General features: G+C 41.6%; 1 protein-coding gene across 1 annotated transcript; it reads right to left on the bottom strand.

Annotated features, from left to right (window-relative positions):
- Nucleotides 1–257: 257 nt before the first annotated feature.
- On the bottom strand, nt 258–11,351 carry LOC136422252 (elongation factor Tu-like). Its single transcript, XM_066409901.1, has 11 exons — nt 11,218–11,351; nt 5,557–5,653; nt 5,116–5,279; nt 4,613–4,717; nt 4,064–4,228; nt 3,269–3,395; nt 2,757–2,861; nt 2,336–2,487; nt 1,763–1,882; nt 1,026–1,174; nt 258–601 (listed from the first exon to the last, which is right to left on the bottom strand). Exons 1-10 carry the CDS (start codon nt 11,224–11,226, stop codon nt 1,034–1,036), a joined length of 1,185 nt encoding a protein of 394 aa, XP_066265998.1. The 5' UTR covers nt 11,227–11,351; the 3' UTR covers nt 258–601; nt 1,026–1,033.
- Between the last annotated feature and the right edge of the window lie 1,842 nt (nt 11,352–13,193).

The following is a 13,193-nucleotide window of genomic DNA, read 5'->3' as shown; positions in this document are numbered from 1 at the left end:
TCTATCGTAGCAGTTTTTTCAATGTATCTCTTGGCCCGATGGATCTGGTCTTGACATTTGGATGGCAGATATTTTTTTTTCCATGATTTACTTCAGCATAAGAACAGATTCATAAAAGAAAGAAGATTAATATAAGCTAAGCTTTCGTTATAACAGTTGTTGCTTTCTTTGATGACCTGACCCCTGTTGACTCTATGTAAAGCTTATTAACCTTAATGAATGGGCTAAAAAGACAAGTACTCACATTAAACATAATGTAATGTGACACAACTTTCTGTTGTAAATTGTACTTTAATGATAGAGACCGCAGAGACTATTTGACTACCGCAATCAAAGACATTCTGATAGACAATGTCATTAGTGAAGAACATTGTATTATTCTCTTTACCACAAAGTACAAAGCTTAAATGTAAGAAAAAAATAAGCATGGAGACGATAGTAAAGAATGAACAAGCTCATGATATAGATGATATCTGGCTAGAAAGCACCCATAACCCAACTGACTACATGCCACTCTACTTTACTACTAGTTACTGGGATCAAACAGCTCAGCAGTCGAGGCAGCTACCGGCCGGAGGAAGTCCTCTGTCACCCGAAAAGCCTGAAAAATCAGAACAGTAGATTTCAAGTAATTTAAGGAACTATCTGTACATAGCTTTGTCGGTCGGATACAGCACATATGTCCATAAATGACAAATGACACAAATGTTAACAATACAGGTGTCATTTTTATAACTGAAGGGATATCGTCGAACTACATGTTGAATTTGCTAATTAGAGTTTCATGTTTTGCTTCAATGTTGGTATGGGTACAGGGAAAATATTTTAACAACGTTTACATTCGTAGGAAAGACCTCATTAGAATTCATTAAGATTTTTCTGCACACATTTTCAGCCTTTGTGCTAATATTGAATTTTATGGCTTTATACATAAGAGGCAACATTGTCTTCTTTCCTATACATTTCATCGTTTAAGCATGCTTAGAGATTAGAGATTAGAAATGGTAGATTGATATAAGGCGTACCTTTAATCCTAGTCGAATATCTTAGCCACGGCCCCGACACCGACAGTCCGGCCCCCCTCACGGATGGCGAACCGCAGGCCTTCATCCATGGCGATGGGGGCGATCAGTGTTACTGTCATCGGGACGTTATCTCCCGGCATCACCATTTCCTGTGGAAAGCCAGAGAAAGGCAAACTTATTGATTATTTTCTAACATGTAGGGTGCCGGAGCATAGTACAAGATGGTGTATTTTCGTATCTCAGTAACAATCTCAGATTATCTTTCAAACAAAAACCAATCTTCACGAAGTTATGTATAGCGAAGTAGATTATGCCATATCGTTTCCATTAGATATAGCAAGTACAGTGTCAGTAACTCGTCACTCTACTCATATCTGAACTTTTCGTCAGAAGTTGATTCAGGTCTTGAGACGGTTTGCATGATTACTTGTCAGTGGTTTGGGTTTGTATCTCAGTAAGAAAGGCCGGGAAAACCGATTTGTTAGGCTTTTTTAATAGGATTGTCTGTACCTCAATGGGCCCTGCCGACACGTCTAGTATGCTTGTAATGTAAGATAGAATTGTATGTTTTCGCCTTAAGATTTGTCACAATGTGACTATTGGGGCACGATGTCACGGCTTCAATCTATATTCTAAGGACAAAAGCTCAAACTCTGACTATGAGAGAGAAGCAACAGAAGAAACGGCGCTTTGCTTAAATAGAGGTAAACATGACGACTTATGTTTACACAACTTACCACCCCCTCGGGAAGCGAAATGTCTCCTGTGACGTCCGTGGTCCGGAAGTAGAACTGAGGTCGGTATCCTTTGAAAAACGGCGTATGACGTCCGCCTTCCTCTTTACTCAGAACGTACACCTGTGCAAGTACATGAACAATAACGTAGATTTAAGATGTCATCTTCACAAGTCGTTGAACCTGATTCAGTGTATAGCTTAATTCAAAGACCCCAGTAAAACTATATACAAAATTAATCTATTCTGCATGGTTTGGCAATGTTCCTATGGAAACCAGTACAGAGAAAATTTGAATTTTCTGATAGTTATTATGGTAATTGGTCCCTGCTATTGTTCTTGGCTGGGAAGACAGTCTAATCCTTTTATGAATTTATGTGGCTATGGGGATCAACCCACCCCTCAAACTGTTGGACTTGTCACAGTAGGAACATTTCCTTTATGACTTGCCCTAGGTAAGAAATCTGTTCCTTTAAATTACTTTTGTATGCCGACATGGTGGCAGAGCGAACACGGATCACAGTGTGTTAGTATAAGGTGATATCCCTTGTCTGAAAGTCAGACTCACTACACCCACCTCAGCTTCAAATTTGGTATGAGGAGTGATGCTTCCAGGCTTGGCCAACACCTGGCCTCGTTCCACTTCATCCCTTTTCGTGCCTCTCAGCAGGACACCGACGTTCTCACCAGCCCTGCCTTCGTCCAGCAGTTTGCGAAACATCTCAACACCTGCGAACATGAAATTGAGTTAACTTAGCTCTCTACGAAAAAGAAAAACAGAAAAATTTGACAGGTAGGTTTCATGACAAGGACATCGTTTTGATGAATGGTTGTTTGGTATGGTGGAACAACTGCTTTCCAGCAGTTTCCGAAACATTTCAACGCCTGCGAACAGTAATTCATCTCACTTACTTACTATTCTAAAAAAGCAAAACAATGTGACACGAAGGTTCTGTACTGTATGTGACGAAGGAGAATGTCATGGTTGCTTTTCTAACCTGTGCAAGTCGTACAAGTTGTTTCCTTGATCCCAACTATTTCCACTTCGTCTCCAACTGTGAGGATCCCGCGTTCAATCCTGCCTGTCGCAACTGTACCGCGACCTGTAAAACAAAATATGTTTGTTTCTAGATATAGTGCACTCAATTTATTGCCCAACCTACAGACGAACAGCATCTCTAAATCTGGTGTCACGTGAGAATGCTTAATGTTTTGTGCTCTTGCAAGTGATGATGGCATAGGAGGCATCCAAAGTCAACTCAAAAAGTGGTTCAGTCCTATTAGTAACGTTTTAATTCTGTTTCTGGCACTAAAAGACATTAGCTAACAGAATGTGGCTTGATAGGATATTCAAATAAACACATACAAAGCCACAAGCTTCTCTTACGTTTTGGATATTTTCTATTGATATCCGAGCAAGTATGTTTTCGTCAGTGCTCTTATGCATCTTATTTCACATATTACTGAACATTGAATTGAATTGAACATAGGCACTTACTAATACACTTACCTTGGATGGAGAAGACGTCCTCGATTGGCATCAGGAACGGTTTGTCTACCGCCCGCTCAGGTTCAGGGATGTGGCTGTCAAGAGCCGCCGCCAGCTCAACGATCTTCTCCTCCCACTCTTGTACACCCTAGAGTATACGTGGTGTCACACATGTGTTCTAATTTGCTCCAACAACAGTCTGGTCTTTCAACTCACCACATACGTGCTTACCAAGGGTAATGAACATTCCGAAGTGAAATAACTGAATTAGCTAGGACAAATAGACTGTACAATTCATTTCTACCCTAAACTATCCGTCTGTACAACAGACAATTGCAGACTGCGTCATAGTTGTTGTGCGCATCATGAACGATGTGTAATATTGTGTGTAACGATTTGTTTCGTAAGATCAACGTAATTCAGCAGTGTATGTTTGTATGTACTTCTGCGATGTTGGTTTAGACAAATAAAGATTTGAAAGATTTTGAATGATAGTGATCGAAAGGAAACAGGTTTAACTTTGTGCATGTATAGGTCGATCAGTACTTGTTTCTTACATCCTTCTCGGTATGACCGGAGACGAAGCTTTATTCCTAGAGCCGCAAGGCCCTTGGTGGTTGTAAAATTCTCTCTCAACTGCACGTACAACTACATGCAGTTCAAAAGTTTGTACTCCACAACTACCTTCATGACTAGCGAATGACATACTTAAGGAATTTTTCCAGTGTCTGACTTACATTCAGAGCTCCCAACAAGCAAATGAAATGGCATATGAACATAAGACCAGACTGAATTTCTTTTCATTGTCTAACTTACCTCAAGGGCTTTTAATGCAGATCCTCGTATAACCGGGAGGCTGTCCCCAGGGAAGTCATACGCGCTCAGAAGTTCCCTAACTTCCATCTCCACCAGCTCCAGTTGTTCTTCATCGTCCACCATGTCACACATATTCATGAACACCACTATGTTCGGAACGCCCACCTGAAACCATGTCACACATATTCATGAACACCACTATGTTCGGAACGCCCACCTGAAACCATGTCGCACATATTCATGAACACCACTATGTACGGAACGCCCACCTGAAACCATGTCGCACATGTTCATGAACACCACTATGTACGGAACGCCCACCTGAAACCATGTCACACATGTTCATGAACACCACTATGTACGGAACGCCCACCTGAAACCATGTCGCACATGTTCATGAACACCACTATGTACGAACTCCCACTTGCATCGAAGGTAATTAAAGTTGCTACATGTTTAATTTCTATCAAAGGTTTCAAAGATTCAGATACTAATTAGGAACGGAATTCATAAAGGCTTTTACAGTTGCCAAGTTGTGTTTCAACTCACCTGTCTGGCCAGTAGGATGTGTTCCCTGGTCTGCGGCATGGGTCCGTCCGGAGCGGATACAACCAGAATAGCCCCGTTCATCTTTGCTGCGCCAGTGATCATGTTCTTGGAAATATAATAGTGTTGGATGTTTAACAGTACTGTACATAGTCATAGGTCATTTAATAGAATATGCAAGTTTACGACCTATAACGGCTAAAGTTCAAGGTAGATACCTGGTCGTTAGCATGACGATGACGTTCAGTCTCTGATGTTGGTGTGTTTGGCACAAAAAGCATAAAAAACGTATGCCGCGCGCGTGTACATATACTAGTACGTACGACGTATTTTTTGCCATTTAAAAAAAAAAGACAAGTCTCTCAGACAACATTTTCCGTCAAAAGAAAGGTATAGTTTGCACGAAACATTCATGACTGTCCGATAAGAATGTCTACCATGTGTGCTGACACTAACCTGCACTACACGTATGACGTAATTCTATACATGAAACAAGGGGTTATTACCTTGACGTAGTCTTCGTGTCCCGGACAGTCAATATGAGCGTAATGCCTTGTTGGAGTGTTGTAGTCTACATGTGCAGTGTTGATGGTTATTCCTCGAGCTCTTTCTTCGGGAGAGTTATCGATGGAATCAAAGTTTCTTGCCTGGCCACCATACCGTTTAGCCACTAGATGAACAAAAAAATCGATGTACTGTGTTACGAACTGTGGCCTATTTTCAACAAACTAATTATAAATAGGGATATGGAAAGTTAGGAAGAGAGAGAACGGTCTTTTTTTTAGTTTTTGCCAAGCTAGAACTTATAGGTAGATGTTCGAACGAAATCCAGTGTGAGTTTAAGAATAGACTTGTTAAGCTAGAAACCGGAATATCTTAGATACATGTAGTCTCACTGTTATAGAAATGATAATTTACAATGGACCATTGTTTAAAAAATCCCTTACGTGTTGTGCATATGGCAGCAGTAAGCGTGGTTTTTCCATGATCCGCGTGGCCGATGGTTCCAACATTCACGTGGGGCTTGGTACGCACAAACTTCTCCTGCAATTACAGAAGATACAACTAATGGTGCTTGCTAAACAAAGGCATCACCCTTCTTTTTTTCATATGTCTAAGTTTAAGAAGAGGGGTGTCAGGGGTCACCATGGCGGGAGCATCGTCCTTCCCAGGCTTCGTCGGCCAGCTCTAAATTCTACGTTCCCTTTCCATGACCACCAACTACTTAGTCCTCATCTGCCTATCTTAAACCTTCATGAAACCTGCTGGACTGTTTTAGTGTGGAAAAGAATCTTTTAGCACTTTAAATCGCATTTTGTTTGGTTCGACGCTAGCAGTGGGGAGGGCATGCCCCTCACCATGGAGGTATTGTACTCTTATTTTCTTTATATTACTGTGCCTGTAAACACTCTCGAATTCGGTTTATTTTGTGCTTGATTGAGGTCGAAATTATTTGTGTATATATAGTATCTTTTGTGAGTAGATATTTGCGATTATTCTTAGTGGTATTTATTGTATTCTAGTGGGTCACTGGACAATACGAAATTAGCATACGAAAGCGCTGGCGCGCCCGACCGAAATAGTTTAAATTACCACCGTGTTTCTCTTCGAAATGGCATTGATGATGTCGGGATTAGATATTTCCAAATGCTATAAAATCAATAACACTTCCTGTGTAAAATTGGCAGTAATAGCTGTCCTGATTTTGTACTTTTCTAAGTCGGCAATCCGTAGTAATGATTCGTTTAACGACGCTGTAGCACTTCGACAGACACCATCTCTGGCTGTATCGAAGTATGTTTACGTTCTGCATCAGCTGTTAGCTGTCCGTAGTAAACAGGCCAACAGTATGCAGATCCCAGGAAGGAAATGTAGCAAGTTTCAGTTTTGTGCATTTGTATTATTGCTTTTGTCCGGTGATATTCCAGTAAATCCTGGTCCTAGTAGTCGAACTGTTAAAGACCCATGTGGTGAATGTCGTAAAGATGTAAGGAAAGGAATTGAATGCCAGACATGCTTTACATGGTACCATCAAAGTTGTTCAGCTATGTCACACACAATGTTTCAATGTTATGTTGAAAAGAGTGACCTGGAATGGTCGTGCTTCAAATGTGAATGTGATCGCCTAAACTTTCCCGAAAACCTTAATATGTCGAACGCCTCTCTGGAACAAATGCCTTCTACTTCTTGTCCACCTAAGAAAGGACATAAAAAAGGTCTCATGTTGGCTCATCAGAATATTCGCAGTCTTCCAGCAAAACATGCTGATCTAGAAATCCTTGCTTCAGAAAGTAGAATGGATATAATTGGCTTAACCGAAACCCACCTGAGCGAAGATTTCCCAGATGATACCATACAGCTACCGGGGTACTTTCTTCTCAGGAAGGACAGGGGGTCGAGACATGGGGGTGGGGTGGCATTCTACATTAAGGACTCTATATCTTTCAAAGAAAGAAGCGATCTTACTGTTGAGGGTTTGGAGGCCCTGTGGATTGAGTTGACCCCCCCTAAGTCAAAACACCAACTTGTCTGCTGTGCATACAGACCACCCACTGATGAACATTTCTTCGAGCGTTTCAGAGAGTCTCTTGACAAAGCATCTGATACGAATATGGAAATGACAATCATGGGTGACCTAAACTGTGACTTTCTGAAGGACAAGGGGCCTGTCGAGGATCTCAGGTTCTTGTGTGATGCTTATGACCTTAGTAACCTCATAACTGAACCTACAAGAGTGACGGAAGGGTCTTCTACCCTTATTGACGTCATTTTAACATCTAACCCAAGTAAACACTCGAACAGTGGTGTTTACAAGGGGTCACTTAGCGACCATCACCTTATCTTCACATATCGGGGAATAAAGACAGCAAGGCCACCGCCTAAATACATATCTACAAGAATCTTCAAAGGATTCGATGAGGGAAAATTTAGGGAAGATTTGGCCAAAGTTCCATGGAACACTATCAATGCTTTAGATTCCGTGCAAAGTATGTGGGTAACATGGAAATCGCTCTTTGAAACCGTTTGCAACAAACATGCACCTCTCAAAAAGTTCCGTGTAAGGGGAGAGGACTGTCCGCCGTGGCTCACCCAAGATATACGCGAGCTAATGTCGCTTCGTGATAAGGCGAGACACACGGCTGAGTCGACCCAGAGTCGAACTGATTGGGAAACTTACAAACAGTTGCGTAATCACACCAAGCGTACGATGATCTCGAGCAAGCGAACCTACCTGAATGACAAAATCAACAGCGGTAATATCAATACCATGTGGAAATCATTAAAGTCTCTATTAGGAAAGACCAAGTCATCTAATATTTCATGTCTCAAAGATGAAAACGGGGATATGTGCTCGTCGCCACTGGAAATTGCCCATGAACTAAACAAGTATTTTGGTACGGTTGCCGAAAAGTTAGCACTGAGTATTAACAAGGGAATGTCACTTCTCAGTCCATTGCAATTTGTTCACCGTTGTTTGGAGCGTTTCACCTTCAGCCGTGTATCAACTGAGTTTGTCCAACAAGAACTCCTTGCTCTGAAAACGGACAAAGCTGTTGGTCTAGACCACCTTAACAACAGATTGCTCAAGTCAGCAGCAGTGATCATTGCACCATCTCTAACGGGCATATTCAATGAATCTTTGCTTAGAAGTGAGTTTCCAGAGGACTGGAAACAGGCACGCCTATCACCAATACACAAAGCAGGGGATAGAGCTACACCAAATAACTATAGACCGGTCAGCATACTACCAGCTGTCTCAAAAATACTTGAAAGAACAGTACACTCCCAAGTGTACGAGTATTTGACAGTAAACAGTATTCTTACGGAGGCCCAGTCTGGCTTTAGGCCTGGTCATTCCACACAGTCCGCAGCGCACCTTCTCACTGAGAAGTGGTTCAGTGCTATGAATGCTGGCCAGCTGACAGGAGCGGTTTTTATAGACCTGTCCAAGGCGTTTGATACGCTCGATCATAAGATCCTACTCCAAAAGATGTTTTGCTATGGTATACAGGGGGAGGCACTGGATTGGTTTACGTCTTACCTATCAAGCAGGCAGCACTGTACTGCCGTAAATGGAGCTACCTCTGATTTTCATCAAATGCAATATGGAGTACCCCAGGGCTCAATATTGGGGCCGCTATTGTTCTTAATTTATGTAAATGATATGCCAAATTGCGCTAAATTCTGTTATCTTTCCATGTATGCAGATGACACTGTCATCTACTATTGTGACAAAGATGTCAGTATCATTGAAGATAAACTACAGAATGATCTCAATACTCTTACACAGTGGTTTATAGCAAACTCATTGTCAGTGAACAGTGGAAAGTGCAAATCTATGCTTATTGGAACAGACAAGAGACTTAACAGTTGCAGAAGCCCCAAATTGTCCATCAATGGGGCAGCTGTAACAGCATGTAATATGTACAAATACCTAGGGGTGATAATTGATCGTAATCTTAACTGGAAGTGCCAAGTAAATGCCATTTTGTGCAAACTCAGGCGATCACTCAGCATTTTAAAGCACGTCCGCACTTTTGTTTCAACACCTACTCTGTTAACTTTGTACAAAGCAATATTTCTGCCACATATCGTATATGCATGTACTGTCTGGGACTCTGCGTCAGATCGGGAACTGGAGAAACTACAAAGGATGCAAAACCGAGCCGGCAAGTTGATCCTACGTGCCCCGTACCTTACTCCATCGGCAGAAGTCCACGCACGTCTGGGATGGAAAGATGTTAAGTCAACACTTAAGCACCACAAAGCCCTACTGGTACACAAGGCCTTGAACAACCGGTTACCGTCCTACATGCGCCGAATGTTCACCTACTGCAGGGACAGAGCTACCAGGAGCACTAGACTCAGTGCTTCAGACCTCCTTGTGGTACCGATGCCATTGAGAGAGGTCTACAGGAGGTCCCTAGCCTACTCCGGTTCGCTGATATGGAACTCCTTACCGCAGGCCGCTAGGGCAGCAACTTCCATTGTAACCTTTAAAGGACTCAGTAACTGACCCTTATGAACGATTATCGACTTATCGATTAATGACTCGACGAATTATCATTTGTTATTTTTGTGTTTTCACTATTTATATATTCTTTGTATTATTGATATAATTTCGATTCACCTTGTTTGACCAAACATTTAGTTATCTATTTATTGTTATGTTGACCCCTTGACACTCCTCATCTCGACCTCTATGAAAAGCGGCCCTGAGGGCCGATTAGAGTATGTTTCGAGAATAAATAAAGGCACAAACAAACAAACAAACAAACAAACAAGAAAGGGTTGATTTCGATTGCAAAGTAAGCATATATCAATATGTTTCGAAGGAGCAAAAAAGCAAAGAAAGTAAGAGGAAAGTAAGAGGAATTCTGTCGCGAAGTCCGTAGGGTACATTAAGCTCTGAGCGGTAATCTATGCTGAATAGACTACATCTTAAAATGGGCGTGCCATGTTTCACCGACATGCATCGTCGACAACTGGACTTTCAAGCCAAAGCGTACGTGTTGACAATCGGTTTCAATCTTTCAAATCCGTGACGAACATAGCAAAACATCCACATATACTAAAACAAACTTAGATCTTCTGGGAATCCACATAATGGACATCATATTTGAGCTATCATGGACTGGACTAGCTTATCCTAAACAAAGAAACATAAGTCTTGTCGGTATCAGGACAACTCGGCCCCTGGGACAACTCGGCCCCTAGCCATTCGAGACAACTCGGCCCCTAGCTCAGGACAACTCGGCACCGAGCACCAAAAACGACATAGATCAGCAAACAGAACATAAACTTTTTAAGATTTATGTGAGGAATAAAACATGTTTAACTGCCAAACATTTCGTCTAAAAAATAGGAAATTGTGAAACCCTCATTTCTTTGCAGGTCACTTCGTCGGAACGGTTTGGTAGTTAATGAATATCAATAAGGAAGTTTTATCATCTCGGTTGTCTCAATGCGTTTTGAAAACCTAAAAACTGTTAAAGCTATGTCCAACAAAACATAATGAACTGCTATACATTTAGTTTCATCTGTCATAAGTTATAAGCACTTTCATAACATAATACAAGCATAGCGACTTCATGAAAGAGCGTCGAAAATACAAACAAAATGGCGTCGCCGCACCAGCCCGCAAAATGTTTTTGACGGTCTTGTAACGTTTGAGACTTACGGAAATATAAAAATGCTTATTCATGGACTGAGTATTGTTTCTTAAAATTCTTATTCCACTTATTAGCCTGTCCGATCGGTAGAATTGTCATTCTTCGAGCCTCAAATACACTTATCATGCACTGAGTAATTGGTGCCGAGTTGTCCTGAGCTTGGTGCCGAGTTGTCCTAAATGGTTAGGGGCCGAGTTATCTCGGAATCAGTCTTGTCTACAATGATCCTAACTGTTAACTTTTTTACGCCACGATAAACCAGTGCTCTGCGTATTAAACGGATTCAGATCGTTCTTTTACAGGGTCAGATCGATCGGTAATGTTGTTCTAGTTGCAGAATCTAGCGCCGGAATATCCATAGTTTTATCTCGATACCTAACGCTGTTCCTCTTCAGTGCCTGTGTACAACCAGCAATTTGAAAAGTCAAATCCTACCTTAGACATAGTTGACGCCTTGGTTCTCTCAGTCGTCCTTTTGGTAACACTTGTTGAAGATGTTGTTAGCTGTTGTCGTCCGCAGATCACCTGTTCCACTGAAGATTTTACCTGAGTCTCCTGACTTATATTGTTTTCGAGTGGTGGGAGCAACTATACAAAATGGGCGGGACGTAATGTTTCCTAATTCACTTCCCCAGAGGGCAATAGATTTTTAATTGTTGTTGTTAGCACTGCTGTCGGCTGATTTGTCGACCAGTCATATGACTTGTATCTATGGCGGCTGTATGGACAATACATTTTAATAAGCGTGAAAATCACTTAAGCATTCTTGGGAAATATCCCCTGCTCGGTAAAACTCCCGTTTTCACTTGATCACATGGCTTCTACTCAAAACAGTTATAGTTTAAGTGTCCACAAGTCTAATTCTACTGTGCTAATTGGTCAAAACCAGTTGATCATTTGCCGTTTGTCTAGATCAGCGAGGGAAATGTCCGATTGCCCACACGAGGCCAGTTATCACCTGTTCCACTGAAGATTTTACCTGAGTCGCCTGACTTGATTTGTTTTCGAGTGGTGGGCGAAAGTACACGATTGGGGCGGGGCGTAATGGTTCCTAATTCACTTCCCTAGAGGGCAATAGATTTTTAATTGTTGTTGTTAGCATTCCTGTCGGCTGATTTCTGTTTTTACCCAGTCACATGACTTGTACATGTGTATCTATGGTGGCTGTACGGAAAATACATTTTTGTTAGCGCGAAAATCACTTTAGTATTGTTGGGAAATATCCCCTGCTCCTTAAAACTCCCGTTTTCAATTATATTTGATCACATAACTTGTATTCATAACAGTTATAGTTTAAGTGCCCACAACTGTAATTCTGCTGTGCTAATTGGTCAAAACCAGTTAATCATTTGCCGTTTGTCTAAATCGGCGAGGGAAATGTCCGATTGCCCACACGAGGCCAATTTTGCCAAATTGGTGCAATACATTCCAATTTGACAATTTTCAAAGTTTATGCAGGCTTGGGAGGAGCATGGTAAAGACTACATGTAGAACAGGTTTGTGGAACTGAGTAACATGGTAATATTGTTGGGGGGATTTTCTTGGGGTCTGTAAAGGTCGTGGCTGATTCCCGGCATAAGAGCCTGGCACATATGTAGAAAGTAGTTTTTTACAAGGCTGTATGGAACATGAAAATAGACAAATTGGAGTGAATGACGTACACCGATTTGGAAAAATTGGACATTTCTCTCGATAGCTCTATGGCAAACGATTCAGCTTATCTCGACCAATCATCACAATAGAAGAGAAGTCACGTGATCAAGTGGAAACTCTGGTTGAACTGGGGTTTTAATGAGTACCGACGGGAGAAAAATTCCAAAGAGGAATCCAGAGACATAGTTGACGCCTTGGTTCTCTCAGTCGTCCTTTTGGTAACACTTGTTGAAGATGGTGCCAGCTGTTCTCGTCCGCAGATCACCTGTTCCACTGAAGATTTTACCTGAGTCTCCTGACTTATATTGTTTTCGAGTGGTGGGAGTAATTATACAAACTGGGCGGGGCGTAATGTTTCCTAATTCACATCCCCAGAGGGCAATAGATTTCTAATTGTTGTTGTTAGCATTTCTGTCGGCTGATTTGTCGACATTGCTGTTTTCAACCCATCATATGACTTGTATGGATGGCGGCTTCATGGACATTTTTGCTAGCGCGAAAAACACTTTAATATTGTTGGGAAATATCCCCTGCTCAGTAAAACTCCCGTTCGAAAGTTCTCACTTGATCACATGGCTTCTACTCATAACAGTTATAGTTTAAGTGTCCACAACTCTAATTCTACTGTGCTAATTGGTCAAAACCAGTTAATCATTTGCCGTTTGTCTAAATCAGCAAGGGAAAATGTCCGATTGCCCACACGAGGCCAATTTTGCTATTAAAATTGGTGCGATTCATTCCAATTTGACGATTTCCAA

The sequence above is a fragment of the Branchiostoma lanceolatum genome, chromosome 16, assembly GCF_035083965.1.
Source record: "Branchiostoma lanceolatum isolate klBraLanc5 chromosome 16, klBraLanc5.hap2, whole genome shotgun sequence".
Taxonomy (NCBI): domain Eukaryota; kingdom Metazoa; phylum Chordata; class Leptocardii; order Amphioxiformes; family Branchiostomatidae; genus Branchiostoma; species Branchiostoma lanceolatum.
The sequence above is the reverse complement of the archived record's forward strand: the minus strand, read 5'-3'. Positions and strand labels throughout refer to the sequence as shown.

Bases quoted from the DNA above. Each gene is read 5' to 3' on its own strand.
- LOC136422252 (XM_066409901.1), bottom strand. The intron at 3,396-4,063 runs GTAAGTTAGACA...CGTATACTCTAG, and splicing joins CTGCATTAAAAGCCCTTGAG to GGTGTACAAGAGTGGGAGGA. The intron at 2,862-3,268 runs GTAAGTGTATTA...TTTGTTTTACAG, and splicing joins GGACGTCTTCTCCATCCAAG to GTCGCGGTACAGTTGCGACA.